At 46.3% G+C, this 18106-nt stretch overlaps 1 protein-coding gene across 1 annotated transcript in view; it reads left to right on the top strand.

The window, feature by feature from the left end:
* The window catches only part of LOC137534257 (membrane-spanning 4-domains subfamily A member 4A-like), a 105509-nt gene that overhangs the window by 5253 nt on the left and 82150 nt on the right, over nt 1–18106 (top strand). The window contains exon 2 of the mRNA XM_068255668.1: nt 7812–8114. Within this exon, the coding sequence (XP_068111769.1) occupies nt 7824–8114 (291 nt within the window). The 5' untranslated portion in view covers nt 7812–7823. The remainder of the gene's footprint in view (nt 1–7811; nt 8115–18106) is intronic.

Below are 18106 nucleotides of genomic sequence, written 5' to 3'. Positions count from 1 at the left end.
TGGGAGCACGCGCGGGAGGGCGCCCGATCGTGCGCACCACGCTGCAGGAGCAGCACAGTCTATCTGGACGGATATATCAGTCCAGATAGGGTGAAGTGGTTAAAGTCAGGTTGTTTTGGCATCCATTATGAGGCTTTGCATATGCTTTCGGTGTTGTGGATTTAATAGCAGACCAAATAGATGATACTGTGAACAAGAGGGCACATTTCTCCCATAGGTCCTTAGAAGATGTGTGATGTTGAATTTCCAGGCACAATGGATTGCATAGACTGTCAACTGTGCAGAATAGCTGGGCAGGTTTTGTTGGCTGCTTTTGCAATTTCCAGTGATAGAAAATAGGACTTTTTCTTGTTGATCATTGCCTGGTAATTCTTTTGGTGATAAATTAGGGAGAGTTTATCCATTGTGGACTGGTGTTTATGTCATTGTTCTACCAGTCTGAGTCCCTCTTTCTTTAGTTAATGTAAGGAGTTGTTGAACCATCGAACATGAGGATACTCAGTGGTCCCTCATAGTTTTCCTCATTATAGTGCCTCTCTATGTGGCTGTCATTATAGAGCCTTCCAGTCTCTGTGAGCCTCATTATAACCCCTCTCTGTGCCATCTCTGTGCCTTAGTTTTGGCCTTCATTTTGCCCTCTTTATGCCTTCTCTGTTTTTCCTCTTGTGTCTCATTAGTGCCTCATTTTGTACTTCATCTCTGCCCCTTTTTTCTGCCTTCTTGCCCCCCCTCCCCCTTCTGCCTTCTCTGTGCTTCACTATTTGCCTCCTCTACGTCCCCAGTTTCAATGCTACAATAGCACCCATTGTTTCCAATAACCCATTAACTGCTGGCTTTGAACAAAGTGAATATTTATTGACAATAGGAGTACTGTAGTGCCATTCCTCACAGTCACAGTTTCCACTCTCCATCTTCAGCTGAGACTACGCTCATGGAGACATAATGCCATTTCCCTCTTCCGGGTGGGAAGATGTCACTAGCCTGCTGAAAATTTCATTGGCTGGTGGCAGCAGCAGAGGCACAGCCCCACCAGCACAGGTCAGAGGAGAACTGGTACCACTGCTCTGCCAGTCTCGTGACAAGTGGGCCACCTGGCATGGAGACAGGCTCCTATGCATCTATAAGAACCTCTGCAGATATTGGGTCATACGGCTTATTGTGATACCCTTTTCAAAGACCATTAAACAGGACTGGATTCCATTTCACGATCAGTAATGCTGCAAGTAACAATAAATGCCAGCTACTGGCTGCACTTTTCCAAGGCCATCTCACTCGTGTGCCAAGTTTTGTACAAGGGTTCAACCTAATTAAGCAATTTTTTGTTAAGAGATACCTTGGCCAAAAACTGCTGCTCTGCTCTGCATATGGTATACAGACAAAGACACGCAGACAGAATATTTCATTTTCATGTTAAATCAAAATCATTTTTGACAACTTATTAACTCTGGTTTGTCTTACACCGATGGAAGAATGTCATTCCTAGACAAACAGTACAGATGGCTAATCTATTGCTCCAAGGCATGGTTAAAAAAGTCAAAAACAAAAAATAAACAAAGAAAAAATCAAAGGCAAACAATATTTTCCAAGTTGCATTTCCATTAAAGAGAACCCGAGGTGTGTTTAAAGAATGTTATCTGCATACAGAGGCTGGACCTGCCTATACAGCCCAGACTCTGTTGCTATCCCAAACCCCACTAAGGTCCCCCTGCACTCTGCAATCCCTCATAAATCACAGCCATGCTGTGAGGCTGTGTTTACATCTGTAGTGTCAGTCTCAGCTGCTCCCCCGCCTCCTGATTAGCTCCGGTCCCTGCCCCCATCCCTTCCCTCCAATCAGCAGGGAGGGAAGGGATGCAGGCGGGGACTGGAGTTCTGCAGGAGGCGGGGAGAGCAGCAGACTGACACTATAGAGATAAACACAGCCAGCTCTGACAAGCTGTTTGTCAGCAGCGTGGCTGTGATTTATGAGGGATTGCAGAGTGCAGGGGGACCTTAGGAGGGTTTGGGATAGCAACAGAGGCTGGGCTGTATAGGCAGATCCAGCCTCTGTATGCAGATAACATTCTTCAAACCCACCTCGGGTTCTCTTTAAAGCACAGAAAACACACTGAATCACACCATGAGCAGCCAAAACTTTTACAGCAAATCTGTCTAATTTTGGCTTAGCGAAATTGCTGATAAAACTTGCCTTTTTTTGCATTAGCATTGAAGTTTGGATGCAAATTTGGTTTGTGTATAATGGCTAACACAGGGGAAATGTTAAAAAAAAAATGTCTTAAAGTTTCTGGGGAAAATTTACAAAGAAAATGCATTTTACAGCAATGCAATGTCATATTGAAGAGGATTTTTGGCTCGTAATGCCTATGTACATGATATTGTCACCAGATTTGATCCAAATGTCAGATTTAAAAGTGAGAACATTTCATTTTTTTTTCTTTTTAAAAAAGCCCTTGCAGCTTATTTTTTTTGGTTGTTGTTTTTTGCCAAACGAATGTGTGTTTTAAGTCCAGTGCAATGTTGGAGGGGGCATGCCGTATGGGGGATCCATTGCAAAAGTCCTACCAAAAAATGACATAATTTATGCAGAGTCATGTTTCCGTACTTTAAAATGTCTGGTGTGTGTACACATCCATCAGGTAGTGTAAGGGTTACACCTGCTTACCATAATGCACCGCATTCCGCAAACAACCGCAAAGACCTTTAGAGAGTACGCCAAGTGAGCATACTGTATCTTTGTTTTTACTAGTTGACACCTCCAGGACATAAATGTTAGTGCTCTCGGTGGCAATCTTTATGTAGTGTTGTATAGTCGCTGCCGTGCTTGTGCGCACGTTTGTGAGAGTGCAGGTGATTGTGGTTTTTCAGCCTCTATGGCTGAGGTAGTTCAATAACAGTTAAGTAGTGTTGGGCGAACAGTGTTCGCCACTGTTCGGGTTCTGCAGAACATCACCCTGTTCGGGTGATGTTCGAGTTCGGCCGAACACCTCATGGTGTTTGGCCTTTTTAGTTCAGGTTCACCCGAACAGCTCAATGCCCAGCCGAACAGGCCGAACAGGGCCCCTATGGGGTCGCAGGCATAAGGGGGGAGCATGCCCCGGTCGCGGGGGGGTGGGGGGTCGGAAATTCCCCTCACCCCCTCCGCTAGCGCTCCCCCCTCTGCCCGCTTCCCCATAAAAAAGTTTGATGAAAGTACCGGTGGCTGGCCTGGCAGTAGAGTGAGTGAGGAGGAGGAGTCCGGAGAGTGACGCGTTGAGGCCGGGCAGCGGGCGGTTCAGCGGTAGTACCCTTGTGGTACTTCCGCCCTTTCTCTGACCTCACGTCCTCTGCATACGAGGGTACGTCATCACGTAGAGGACGTGAGGTCAGAGAAAGGGCGGAAGTACCACAAGGGTACAACGCTGAACCGCCCGCTGCCCGGCCTCAACGCGTCACTCTCCGGACTCCTCCTCCTCACTCACTCTACTGCCAGGCCAGCCACCGGTACTTTCATCAAACTTTTTTATGGGGAAGCGGGCAGAGGGGGGAGCGCTAGCGGAGAGGGTGGGGGGAATTTCCGAACCCCCCCGCGACCGGGGCATGCTCCCCCCTTATGCCTGCGACCCCATAGGGCCCCCAAAAGCGGGATGTTCGGGGAGTTCGGGGTTCAGGCCGAACATGCCGAACATCTGGCCCATGTTCGGCGAACGGACCCGAACCCGAACATCCAGGTGTTCGCCCAACACTACAGTTAAGTGCCTCCCCCCCCCAAAAAAAAACACTGATTCTGCACTGAGGCTTTATACAGGGGGCATTCGTCGATACTAGATGCCTGTAGTGGTGGTGAAGGATTATTGGGGTATGGTGGGTGCACTACAAGGACCAGCAGACCTATCTCCAACAGCTAACTTGAGCACTGGACATAGAGCAGCAATATAATCTATACAATAGCAAGAAAAACAATGTAACAGCCCTAAGAAGGACTTAGCTGTTCAGGACACTGTGGTAGCATAAAGAATCTGCACTGAGGGCACAGAACACAGACCTATCTAACGCTCACCCTGTCAGCAGCACACTCCCCATGGTCTGCCTAGCACAGAAGCCAAAAGACTGCAAAATGGCTGCTGTGCTGGCTTTCTGATAGGTCCAGGTCGGAGGGATAGCTGATTGGCTGCCATGTGTCTGCTGACTCTGTGGTGACGGGTCAAAGTTTGCCTCCATTATAATGTATAGGGGTGAATAGTAGTGATGGGCGAACAGTGTTCGCCACTGTTCGGGTTCCCCCGGATTTTGGCGTGTTCGGGTTCGGTTCGGCACCCCCCGAACACCTCATGGTGTTCGGGAGGGTGCTCGGGCACGCTGCCCGAACCCGTTCAGGCCTTCTGTGTTCGGCCGAACACAGCCGTGTCCGGCTGAACAAAGCCCCCTATAGAGTTCCAGCATAAAGGGAGAGCATGCCCCGAGCCGTAAGTCGCGTCAAGAGAGAACAGAAGTACCGCGATGACGCGTACGAGGGTACGTGTCATCATGTAGATGACGCGTACCCTCGTACACGTCATCGCGGTACTTCTGTTCTCTCTTGACGCGACTTACAAATGTAAACAGGATGTGCGTCAGAGAGAGGGCGGAAGTACCAGATGGTACTAGCGCCTGTGATCGCCGGCTGCCCGCTTCCTGTCCCCTTCCTGCCAGCCTGCTACAGGTACTTTGGGGGACTTCTATTTAATTTTATAGGGTCCAGCAGAAGGGAGAGCTTAGCGGGGAGGGGTGGGGGGAATTTCCGACCCCCCCCCCCGCGCTCGGGGCATGCTCTCCCTTTATGCTGGGACCCTATAGGGGCCCCAAAGGGACATGTTCGGGTTGGGTTCGGGGTTCGGCCCGAACATGCCGAATATCGGGGGCATGTTCGGCCGAACCCCCCGAACCCGAACATCTGGATGTTCGCCCATCACTAGTGAATAGCACACTCCATGTGTACATCTGAGGGGGCAAACGTGAACACCCCTTGTTCGCATTGAACCATTCGCCGGGCGAATAGTTTGGCCCATCTCTATCCATGACAAACATTCCAAACTTGGTGCCAGTTTCATGTATGGGGATTTGTAATCATCTGTGAAATTCGACCCCATACACTTTAGTGTGAATTTGCAATTTTGCAAAATGGCAAAAATTAAACAATACAATTTACAATTTCATAAAAAAGTTATGAAATTGATTTGGGCAAATTTGTTCATCCTTAATCATGAACTAACTTTGTGCTCACTCAGAGGTCCTAACTATGTAAAACATATGTACCATATTAATTTTGTCTTCCCCATTTACTACAAATCTTTTTGTAGACATTGTGCAATTACACTGTAAATTTGGAAACTCAATGGAAAGTCCAGCAGATTAGAATTAGCTGATTTTGCTTATCCATACTAATTACACAAGAAAGACTGGCACATGCAATCAGTTGCAACAGACTGCTTACATTCATTGTTCAGTTCATTATCCCTCTAACGAACTTTATCATAAGGTATTTTCACAATAGTCTATTTAATGCACAAGTGTTGCTGCACAAGAGTACATTTTAAGCAGGAGACCCAATTATTTCTGAAGTGAGTTACTGTACATGACCAGTTGACCAGTCAATTTTTGAAAACAAATTGGACCAGCACCACACAAATATCCATAATATACCATAATGTTGCTCGGTGTGCTAAGGGCTGAAACAGGGCAATGTAGAAAAAAGAAGAAAAGAATACCCTATAAGCACCACACTAAGCAATAAGGATCAATTGGTAATATGAAAAATCTTTATTTGTAACCAACCAAATTAAAAACATTAAAAACAACATAGGTCTGGGGTCCACATGATTGATAAAAAGTATATATATTATTATAATAATCAATATATATATATATATATATATATATATATATATATATATATACTGTATATATATATATATTACAATATGGTACAATAAACTTGTGGTGGTTCTCTCTCTATGCCAAAAAATCTGAATGTAGTCACAGCGGATATGAAAAAGTGCCTAGTATTAGCATAATGATCAGGATAATAATCTAAACATGTATATAAAGTGTAGCAATAATATACAAGAAGTAGTGAAAAAAATAATGAAAAAAATGTATAAAAAAATTGTATATCAATGTATATAGCCTCTATAAATATTAGAACAAGTATGCCAACAGGGCCGGTGCTACCATAGAGGCAAAGGGACAATTGCCCCCAGGCCCCAGAGCCTGTAGAGGCCCAAGCTGTCTCCCCATCTTATTTGTTGCTCCACAAGGCCTAAGCAGAGTCTTTGGCAGAGTAGCATCTCACCTGTGCTGGTAGGCAGTTCAGGCGCTACATTGCCAAAGACTCTACAGGAGCGCAGGGAGTAACAGTTTAATTGGGAGGGAGGGTCAGCAGCTGGCTCAGGTGGGAAATTTGGCTGCAACAAAGGGCCCCTAATGCCGCTTTTTGGTTGGGGATGTCTGTTGGGGGCCCCTAGGTTAATTTTGCCCTGGGGCCCCATTGTTACTAGAACTAGCCATGTATGCCAAAGGTGCCTCAAATAGGCTAAATATGAATAAATATTTAAGGTGATCTTAGAACTTTTTGCCAGTTTGCCAGTTGTCCACACTAGGAACACGGTACAAACAACTGAATACTGAGAATACTGCTGCCTTTTTGGAGATGGAGTGATCCAGTTGTCTAGCCATCCCATTTGGCCCTTGTTAACCACTTGCCGACCGCGTCACGCCGATGGGCGTGGCCGTGGCGGCAGCCCCAGGACCGCCTAACGCCGATTGGCGTAAAGTCCTGGGGCCAGCTAATGCAGGAGATCGCGCGCAGGCTGCGCGCGCATCACCTGCTTGGGGGGCGGAGCTCCACCCCGCCTTCAGTCTCCGAGCGGCTATTGCCGCTTGGGAGACCGTTAGACGGTGTGATCGCCGTCTATTTGCATGTACAGCACTGCGATCAGCAGCAGCGCTGTACTGGGGACAGCCGTGTCACACGGCTGTCCCCCTGGAGGACAAGAGAGCGATCGGCTCTCATAGGCAGAAGTCTATGACAGCCAATCGCTGTAATTGGCTGGCTGTAGGGAGGGAGGGAATACAATTAAAGAAACAGGGTTTTTTATAACAAAAAGACAAACAATAATATTTATTAAGAAAAATAAACATGGGGGAGCGATCAGACCCCACCAACAGAGAGCTCTGTTGGTGGGGAGAAAAGGGGGGGGGGGGAATCACTTGTGTGCTGAGTTGTGCGGCCCTGCAGCTTGGCCTTAAAGCTGCAGTGGCCTGTTTTACTAAAAATGGCCTGGTCACTAGGGGGGTTTAGCACTGCAGTCCTCAAGAGGTTAAAGTTACTCAGATCTTTACTCTTGCCCATTTTACCTGCTTTCAACACATCATCTTCAAAAAATGTACTGTTGCTGACTAGTAAATTCCCAGGTGCGATTGTAATGATGTTATATTGTTCACTTTATCTGTCAAAAGGTTTTATTGTTATTGCTGATGAGGGTATGCAGTGCAGACTTTTATTTGTATTTTATAAGAAAGTGGTTTGCTTGGTTCAAAGTTTATGACAATGCACATTAAAAAATATGTATTTTATGTCACTGGTAGCATAGAAGGACATAACATATTGCAAACAGAGACAGTAGTAAAAGAAAAAAAATCATTTCTAGAGGCAAACCTTTCATGTAAATCATCATCATGAATTATAAAATATGTGACCTTTAATTCCTACATGACATAGAGTAAAATCTTAGTTTTGACTATGCTAATTTTTAATGCTTTCTACATTTTTCTTTTTTTCTGTTTACTTTCTTCAGTGGGATCTAAGAATGGCTTCAACCTTATATGCAACCAAACTTGGGAATGCCTATGAGACAAAGGATCCAAATCCTCCACCAGCAATGGTCGGAAATAGCATGTTTTTTCCTCCAAATAGCCAGGCTGCTCCTCCAAATAGCCAGGCTGCTCCTCCAGGGTATTTTGCTTCAGGAGCCCCTCCTCCATTCTACAATGTATCTAACATCCAGTCACAGCGTACGATGCCTTCCACAGATCCTCAGGCTGCAAACTGTTTGGCCTTCTATAACACATTCCTAAAGGGGAAGCCTAAAGCTCTAGGGGTACGTACTTATACTACTGCTTATAACAATAACACTACTACTTCACAGTTAAAGGGGAACTTCAGCCTAAACAAACATACTGTCATTAAGTTACATTAGTTATGTTAATTAGAATAGATGGGTAATGTATTTTTTTACCCACCCTGTTTTAAAAGAACAGGCAAATGTTTGTGATTCATGGGGGCTGCCATCTTTGTCATGGGGGCAGCTATCGTTTTGGTTGAAAGGAGGTGACAAGGAGCAGGAGACACAGTTCCAACTGTCCTATGTCCTGATAACCCCTCCCAGCTGCACACGCTAGGCTTCAAATGTCAAATTCAAAATGTAAAAAAAAAAAAAAATTGCACCAAAACAGCAGAACGAGAGCAACAACATCAGGAATCCCATCATGCTTTGCACAGCATCAGAGGAAAAAAGCCCGGGCAGTTTTCTTCTGTGCAGCTAAAAATGAGGCTTGGATAAGAGAGACAAAGTTCTGATGCTGTGAAACTGTTAAAGAAACACCAGGCGTTTTCAGTGCTGCTGAGTCGATTTTTAGTCCGGAGGTTCACTTTAAAGGCCAGTCACAATATTCTTTCATATTTTATTTGTAAGTAATGTAGAAAGGTATGAAAAATGTTATAGTGTTTTTATAGTTGTCTGAGGCCTAATTAGATATTAGAGAACATTATTCCCCCTCATTGTAATTGGGACACCCATGGCACTTTGTGGCTAGACCCAATAAACTACTATGGAGTTTTTTCTGTGAACACACAACATCATTAATTCAAAATAGGTTATTAGTGGTTAATACCTTATAACATTATCCAAAACTTAAATATTTTTTTCCACTGGAAACAGGTTTTAAGCAGTGCCACCTTTTGACTGCCTAACAGTCAGACTACAGACTGGACAATATGAGAATAGAGTCAAACATCCCTCTGAGTTCCATCCCTGTTAACAAGCTCCCTACGGGGTGGCTGGAAGGTATTCACCTACAAGGCATCTGTCTGTTTGAAAACAGGTCTACTTGGGACTCATCTGTAAGGCCCAGTGCACACCAAAACCGCTGGCAGATCCTCAAAACACTAGCAGTTTTTGGAGCTGATTTCAGAGCGTTTCTAGGCATGTTTAGAGACGTTTTCTAAACATGCCTAGTGTTTTTGGGAGCGGTTTTGTGTAGCAGATTACAAATATTGTTACAGTAAAAGCTGTTACTGAACAGCTTCTGTAACAAAAACGCCTGGAAAACCGCTCTGATGTAGCGTTTTCCAGAGCGGTTTGCATTTTTCCTATACTTTACATTGAGGCAGAAACACTTCTGCAAACCGCAAACGTGCAGCAGGAGGCACGTTTGCGGTTTGCTAAAAACCTCAAACCACTGGTGTGCACCATCCCATTGAAATACATTAGCCAAGCGTTTTCACAAGCGGATGCGGTTGGCGGATCGCTGCTAAAACCTCTCGGTGTGCACTGGGCCTGTCTGCTTGAAGAAAATGAAGTAATGTGCCTCTCAATCCAGTGTTGCATCACCCCCACAAAGCATCTGCTCTAAATAGTGGGGCCTCCCTGACCCACTGTACAATTGTTGAGAATGCAACAGTTTCTTCTGCAATTGGAATTCGGGTCAAGAAGAACAGTGGAGAGACTGGAGAACAGAAAATGCATCCTAAAGAGATTTGCTGCACAGGAAGCAAAGCTGACAATCTTGCCACTGGAGTCCACAGTAAGATCTTATGATGTCTTAGCAGTCATAAGCAATCTCTAATCTCTCTCAGCAGTTACAAATGTCCTGCTTCCCACCAGAGGTGGCCTTAGAGTACGCGGGGCCTGGGGCGAGTGTCATATGCGGGGCCTAGAGACATATGCTATGGATACACGTTGTGGAAGCACACACTGTATAGGTTAGATAGGTAGGTGCCTCCAGTGTAGGTTAGATAGGTAGGTGCCCCGCAGTATAGATTAGATAGGTAGGTACCCTGCAATATAGATTAGATAGATAGGTGCCTGCAGTATAGATTAGACAGGTAGGTGCCCTGCAGTACAGATTAGATAGGTAGGTAGGTACCCTGCAGTATAGATTAGATAGGTGCCTGCAGTATAGATTAGTTAGGTAGGTACCCTGCAGTATAGATTAGATAGGTGCCTGCAGTATAGATTAGTTAGGTAGGTACCCCACACTATATATTAGATAGGTGCCTGCAGTATACATTAGATAGGGTGGTGCCCTGCAGTACAGATTAGATAGGTGCCTGCAGTATAGATTAGACAGGTAGGTGCCCTGCAGTACAGATTAGATAGGTATGTAGGTACCCTGCAGTATAGATTAGATAGGTGCCTGCAGTATAGATTAATCAGGTAGGTGCCCCGCAGTATATATTAGATAGGTGCCTGCAGTATAGATTAGATAGGGTGGTGCCCTGCAGTACAGATTAGATAGGTGCCTGCAGTATAGATTAGACAGGTAGGTTCCTTTTAGTACAGATTAGATAGGTGCCTGCAGTATAGATTAGACAGGTAGGTGCCCTGCAGTACACATTAGATTAGTCAGGTAGGTGCCCCGCAGATTATATTAGATAGGTGCCTGCAGTATAGATTAGATAGGGTGGTGTCCTGCAGTACAGATTAGATAGGTGCCTGCAGTACAGATTAGATAGGTAGGTAGGTACCCTGCAGTATAGATTAGATAGGTGCCTGCAGTATAGATTAGTCAGGTAGATGCCACGCAGTATATATTAGATAGGTGCCTGCAGTTTTGATTAGGTAGGGTGGTGCTCTGCAGCACAGATTAGATGGGTGCCCTGCAGTATAGATTAGATAGGTGCCAGCCTGCAGTATAGATTAAATAGGTGCCAGCCTGCAGTATAGATTAGATAGGTGCCTGCAGTATAGATTGGATAGGTGCCTGCAGTATAGATTAGATAGGTGCCAGCCTGCAGTATAGATTAGATAGGTGCCAGCCTGCAGTATAGATTAGATAGGTGCCAGCCTGCAGTATAGATTAGATAGGAAGGTGGCTGTAGTATAGATTAGATAGGTAGGTGCCTGCAGTATAGATTGGATAGGAAGGTGGCTGCAGTATAGATTAGATAGGTGCCTGCAGTATAGATTAGATGGGTGCCCGCAGTATAGATTAGATAGGTGCCACTGCCAGCCTGCAGTATAGGTTAGATAGGTGCCTGCAGTATAGGTTAGATAGGTGCCAGCCTGCAGTATAGATTAGATAGGTGCCAGCCTGCAGTATAGATTAGATAGGTGCCTGCAGTATAGATTAGATAGGTGCCAGCCTGTAGTATAGATTAGATAGGTGCCTGTAGTATAGATTAGATAGGTACCAGCCTGCAGTATAGATTAGATAGGTGCCTGCAGTATAGATTAGATAGGTGCCAGCCTGCAGTATAGATTAGATAGGCGCCTGCAGTATAGATTAGATAGGTGCCAGCCTGCAGTATAGGTTATATAGGTGCCAGCCTGCAGCATAGGTTAGATAGGTGCCTGCAGTATAGATTAGGTAGGTGCCCCGCAGTATAGATTAGATAGGTGCCAGCCTGCAGTATAGATTAGATAGGTGCCAGCCTGCAGTATGGGTTAGATAGGTGCCTGCAGTATAGATTAGATAGGTGCCAGCCTGCAGTATAGGTTAGATAGGTGCCAGCCTGCAGTATAGGTTAGATAGGTGCCTGCAGTATAGATTAGATAGGTGCCAGCCTGCAGTATAGGTTATATAGGTAGGTGCCCCGAAGAATAGATTATATAGGTGCCAGCCTGCAGTATAGGTTAGATAGGTAGGTGCCCCGCAGTATAGATTATATAGGTAGGTGCCCTGCAGTATAGATTATATAGGTGCCTGCAGTATAGATTAGATAGGTAAGTGCCCCACATTACAGGTTAGATAATGTGGCTGCAGTGCTGGGGAAAGCGGGCATAGTTGTTAAAACTCACGTGTCTTCACTGATGCGCACAGCTACCATCTAGTTCCTCTCCCAGCATCTGTGTATTGGTAACAGTGCCCCCCTGTGGTGACATGCGGTCACGTCATCCCAGGGGGCACTGTTACCAATGCACAGATGCTGGGAGAGGAACTAGATGGTGGCTGTGAGCATCGGTGAAGACACGTGAGTTTTAACAACTATGCCCGCTTTCCCCAGCACTGCAGAGGGTGCGGGGCCTCCTCAGGCGCGGGGCCTGGGGCGATTGCCCCACTTGCCACCCCCAAAGACCGGCTCTGCTCCCCACCAATCTTGACCAGGTGATAAAAAAAAAAGGATTCTCAATTTTAGAGGTTGCTGCACAGTCTAGTCACATGTCAACAGTTATGAGTAACTATTAAGGCTGTGTACCCACTTGAGCAGAAAATGAACATTTGTAGAGGATCACACTTCTGTGCCATCCATGATTTCCCTGGACAGGGAGTGTTTCCCAAATAGCCTATAGTTGAAATCACAGCCAGACCACAATGAACCGTCAGAGCGGACACTACACTGCTGCAGATGGAAACCCGGGTTCAGGCTGAGTTAGCAGTTAAAAGTGGCACCCAATTGCTTACAGAAGTTAAAGATGCAAACCCTCCTCCTTAATATCAACAGTCACAGGTGGCCCCAATTCCTCCTGCCAAAGGTCACATATCGACTTTCTAAATCATGCTAGACAAACCAGCATGTGCCACAAATCCATTTTGAGGTGTCCCGGATGTCCCCTGGCAGAGTCACACAGTAGGCAGAATGATTTAGGGTTGGTACAGTGAGGTGGTGCATTTGCCTAATTTTCACTCTGTAGTGTGCATCTGCATCTTATCTGGTGTGAAAAAAAGCAGTAGTTAGTTGTTCCCTAGATTAGAAATAAGCCTGAGCTTATCTACATTTCATGGCTCATCATCACCAATGAGAGAAAACCTTACTTTTGTAACAGGCATGGAAAAGAGTTTTGAAAAAACATGGCCCGTCACCCTTGCTTGTGATAAGGAACTCATTTTGTGGACAATCCTTTAAAGCAAAAAAAGACTTACAGGGTTAAAGCATCCCAAAGACATAACTAAAACACAACAATTCAAATTCACAACTAATGAATTTTTCTTTCAATTATGTTAATATCAGACATACCCTTGCTCTACCAGAGTAAAAGTGACCACACATGATACAATAAAATGATCACATTTTATGGCAATTAGATAAAAAAAGATCACGTGTACAGGAAAATCAAAGAGTGGAAATCTAATGAGATTTCCTGTTTAGTAGATTGGGAGTAGTAAATTTTTCAGATCAATTTTTATGAAAATTAAATGTTGTAGGGTAGATAGTCAATTTCTTAATGTATAGATCCAAGCAATTTTTTTTTAAAATGTTGATCTTTTTTTTTTAACCAGAATTGGGGAAAAATTGAACACGTGTGTGATACTTTGGTCAGATTTTTGAAAAGTCCGGAAAAATGATTATAATTTTTGAATTGAATAGAAATGTAAAAAATTGTATGGTGTTTGGCCACCTTAAGTGAATCATCAGTGTCATATCTGTTTCAACTCTTTGGGATTATGGCACCTGCAAAAAGGTTGGTCCTGCTGACTGAACTTTTCCAGTTATCCGTTATAGTACTAACATGCACACAGGAGCATTGCTATGATCCTTAAAGAAACACTGTAACAACAAAAAGTTCCCCAGGTGGGTACTCACCTCGGGCGTGGGAAGCCTCGGGGTCCCAATGAGGCTTTCCACGCCATCCTCTGTCCCACAGGGGTCTCGCTGCAGCCCTCCGAACAGCGGCACAACAAATCCGTCAGCTTGTTCAATATTTACCTTTCCAGGCTCCAGCGGGGGCGCTGTTGCAGCTTTTCGCTCCGAAGTAGATGCAAATACCCGATCTCATTCGGGTCCGCTCTACTGCGCAGGTGCCAGAGACTTGCGCCTGTGCAGTAGAGCAGACCCAACGGCAATCGGGTATTTCCACCTATTTTGGAGCCGAGAGCCGCCACAGCGCCTGCGCAGGAGCCAGAAAGGTAAATATTTACATCGCCGCTGTTCAGAGGGCTGCAGCGAGACCCCCGAGGGATGGAGGATGGCTTGAGAAGCCTCAATTGGACCCTGAGGCTTCCCCCTCCCGTGATGAGTACCCCCCCAAGGGGAACTTTTTGATGTTACAGGTTTTCTTTAAAGTTCTGGGGCACTTTTGGGAACTACTATGCACCATGACAAAAATGAATGGGGGTGTGGTCATGGGTGGGGCCAAATTTACATAACTTAGCAGCGGTCTAAGTAGGCCTACACAGCAAAATGTTGGATGAAGCCCCTTCTCCAGTAATTAAAAAAAAAAGGAATTTGCAGCATATCACATAAATAGCAGTGTCCCTTAAACATAACTGTAATGATTAGAGTTGGGCCGAACGGTTCGCCTGCGAACGGTTCCATGCGAACTTCCGTGGTTCGCATTCGCGTCCCGCAGGCGAACTTTTGCGGAAGTTCGGTTCGCCCCATAATGCACCATGAGGGTCAACTTTGACCCTCTACATCACAGTCAGCAGGCCCAGTGTAGCCAATTAGGCTACACTAGCCCCTGGAGCCACTCCCCCCCTACTAAAAGGCAGGCAGCGGCGACCATTACGGTCACTCGTGTGCCTGCATTAGTGAGAGTAGGGCGAGCTGCTGCACTGTCTCTCATAGGGAAAGATTAGTTAGGCTTAGCTTGTCCCTGGCTGCATACCTGTTCTGTGAACCCACCACTGCATACCTGTACTGTGAACCCACCACTGCATACCTGTTCTGTGAACCCACCACTGCATACCTGTACTGTGAACCCACCACTGCATACCTGTTCTGTGAACCCACCACTGCATACCTGTACTGTGAACCCACCACTGCATACCTGTTCTGTGAACCCACCACTGCATACCTGTACTGTGAACCCACCACTGCATACCTGTTCTGTGAACCCACCACTGCATACCTGTACTGTGAACCCACCACTGCATACCTGTTCAGTGAACCTGCCACTGCATACCTGTTCAGTGAACCCACCACTGCATACCTGTTCAGTGAACCTGCCACTGCATACCTGTACTGTTCAGTGAACCCGCCACTGCATACCTGTTCTGTTCAGTGAACCCGCCACTGTATACCTGTTCTGTTCAGTGAACCCGCCACTGCATACCTGTTCTGTTCAGTGAACCCGCCACTGCATACCTGTTCTGTTCAGTGAACCCGCCACTGCATACCTGTTCTGTTCAGTGAACCCGCCACTGCATACCTGGTCTGTTCAGTGAACCCGCCACTGTATACCTGTTCTGTTCAGTGAACCCGCCACTGCATACCTGTTCTGTTCAGTGAACCCGCCACTGCATACCTGTTCTGTTCAGTGAACCCGCCACTGTATACCTGTTCTGTTCAGTGAACCCGCCACTGCATACCTGTTCTGTTCAGTGAACCCACCACTGTATACCTGTTCTGTTCAGTGAACCCGCCACTGCATACCTGTTCTGTTCAGTGAACCCACCACTGTATACCTGTTCTGTTCAGTGAACCCGACACTGCATACCTGTTCTGTTCAGTGAACCCGCCACTGCATACCTGTTCTGTTCAGTGAACCCGCCACTGTATACCTGTTCTGTTCAGTGAACCCGCCACTGCATACCTGTTCTGTTCAGTGAACCCGCCACTGTATACCTGTTCTGTTCAGTGAACCCGCCACTGCATACCTGTTCTGTTCAGTGAACCCGCCACTGTATACCTGTTCTGTTCAGTGAACAGTTTGGTGTGTCAGTGTGAAGCAGTACCTTAATTACACTACCTGATTGATGTATACACATGCAAGATGTTTTAAAGCACTTTAGGCCTGTCATTTAGCATTCAATATGATTTCTGCCCTTAAAACGCTGCTTTGCGTCAAATCCAGATTTTTCCCGGGGACTTTTGGCGTGTATCCCACTCCGCCATGCCCCCCTCCAGGTGTTAGACCCCTTGAAACATCTTTTCCATCACTTTTGTGGCCAGCATAAATTTTTTTTTTCAAAGTTCGCATCCCCATTGAAGTCTATTGCGGTTCGCAAACTTTAACGCGAACCGAACCTTCCGCGAAAGTTCGGGAACCCGGTTCGTGAACCTAAAATCGGCCCAACTCTAGTAATGATCCGCTCAGCTCGCTGCACAGGCAGACAGCTGTTTGACCTTTCCTCAAGTCTGTGGGCTGCAGGTCTCTGGAAGAGAGACCTGTCTTTTTTTTTCAAGTTTCAGACCTGCTCTGCTGCTGAGGGATTTGCATACATTTGTTATGCAAAACACCTAGCTGCCTCCTTTGAAGGCTGGCAGTATAAAGCCAGGTTTTCCCAGAATGCTTTGCTGGTCATCCTTCATGGTTTGTTAGAGTATCAGCCCTGTTTGTTTGCTGAAGTTATCTTAGAGTAATTCTTGGGACTGCACTAGGCAGCTTCTCTAGTGCTAGTCAGGTTGCTTTATCTGTTTTGTCTGTGTTGCCTCTTTGCTGCGATTGTCCTGTCGCCAGCGGTGGTCGACAGGAAATCGTTCTGTCTGTCTGGGGGTGCTAACCAGAGCAGCGGTTGCTACTGGTAGCCCCTTCTGTTCATCTGTTTGGATCGCACTAGTCTCTAGCGGTAGCGGCTGTGGATCCTTCTGATCTGTGTTCCTGGAGTGTAAGCTGGAGCAGCGGTTGCTACTAGCTACCTCACCTATCTCTCTTGCAGTGGATCCTGCTAAACCTATTCTGTACTTAGTTCACATTCGCTCTGGCGGAAAGAGCAGTGGATCCTGCTAGCCTGTTTCTGTACTTGGTTCGCATTCGCTCTGGCGGAAAGAGCAGTGGATCCTTCTAGCTCTGTTTCAGTACTTGGTCCACACTCGCTTTGGCGGAAAGAGCAGTGGATCTTTCCTGTCCTGTCCCTGAACCCGAATCGCACTCGCTCTGGCGGAAGAGCGGTGGATCTTATCTGTCCTATTCCTGTTTTCCGTTCGTCTGTCTGTCTTGTCTGATACGAACGCTTGCTGTAGGCTCGGTGAGGTAACTGTTAAGCAAGCGCTCGTGTTCTCTATTTTCTTGTTTGTGTGCCATTGGTTAGTTAGGTTGGCATGCTTTTCTCTGTTGCGCTTAATGCGCGGAGACCGCGCCATAAACGCGTTCGCTGTTGCAAATGAGTGCGGTGTTCGCGGTTAGCTAGCGTTTGTTGTTTTTCTTATCTCTCATTGTGGTTTGCTGTGCCTTTGCTCCTCTCGAGCTCTGTCTTGATTCGATCTTGTGTCACGTCTGGCAATCGCCTCTCTCCTGCGATTGCGTTCCCGCTTTGTTTCTGCCAATGTGTGTTCACCGTCGCTGGTTGGCGACTAGTTTGGTGGACACATTTAGTCTGTCTCTGTGTTCTCTCTCTTAGAGGGCTATCGTGCCCTACGTTGCCTTTATCTGTACAATTCCCTTCTGGCATCTGTGGCCGTGCAGAGGCTGTGCTCGTCTGCACTCCACAGCTCCATCTGTCAATGGGAATTGCCCTCTACAGGTGCATAGCACCTAACCTGGGTTCTACCTTAATTATACGCTTGTGGAGGATTTCCGCTGTGTCAGCACGCATCTTGTGCGCTGACCACGGAAACGATTCCGCAATCGTTACAATAAGTATGCAGAGTTACCTGGCTTTCATGCTGTGCTGAATGGCCCGGCTTGCTGCTGGGCAGTTCACACATCACAAAGCATACAAAAACTCCCATATAGGACTCAACTCTTATAGGATATTACCGTATATATCTGACTTCTCTTTATTTCTTAAATGCAGTGACCACCAGCACAGTCCCCTCATCCCCCCACAGTATTCCCTGGTAGCCTAATGCCCTCCCCACCCCTAATAAGATTCTCTGGACATCTAGTTGACTCCCCTTCCCCACAGTATTCCCTGGCCTAGTGGATCCTATCCTCCCCAAATAATAACTATTTCCTGGCTGTCTAGTCGGTCCTCCCCCCCCCCCCCCATATCATTCCCTGGCCTTCTAGTGGGTCCCCTCCCATGCTCCCAAGGCCCCCCATTGAGG

This window comes from Hyperolius riggenbachi, chromosome 10 (genome assembly GCF_040937935.1).
Source record: "Hyperolius riggenbachi isolate aHypRig1 chromosome 10, aHypRig1.pri, whole genome shotgun sequence".
NCBI lineage: Eukaryota > Metazoa > Chordata > Amphibia > Anura > Hyperoliidae > Hyperolius > Hyperolius riggenbachi.
The sequence above is the reverse complement of the archived record's forward strand: the minus strand, read 5'-3'. Positions and strand labels throughout refer to the sequence as shown.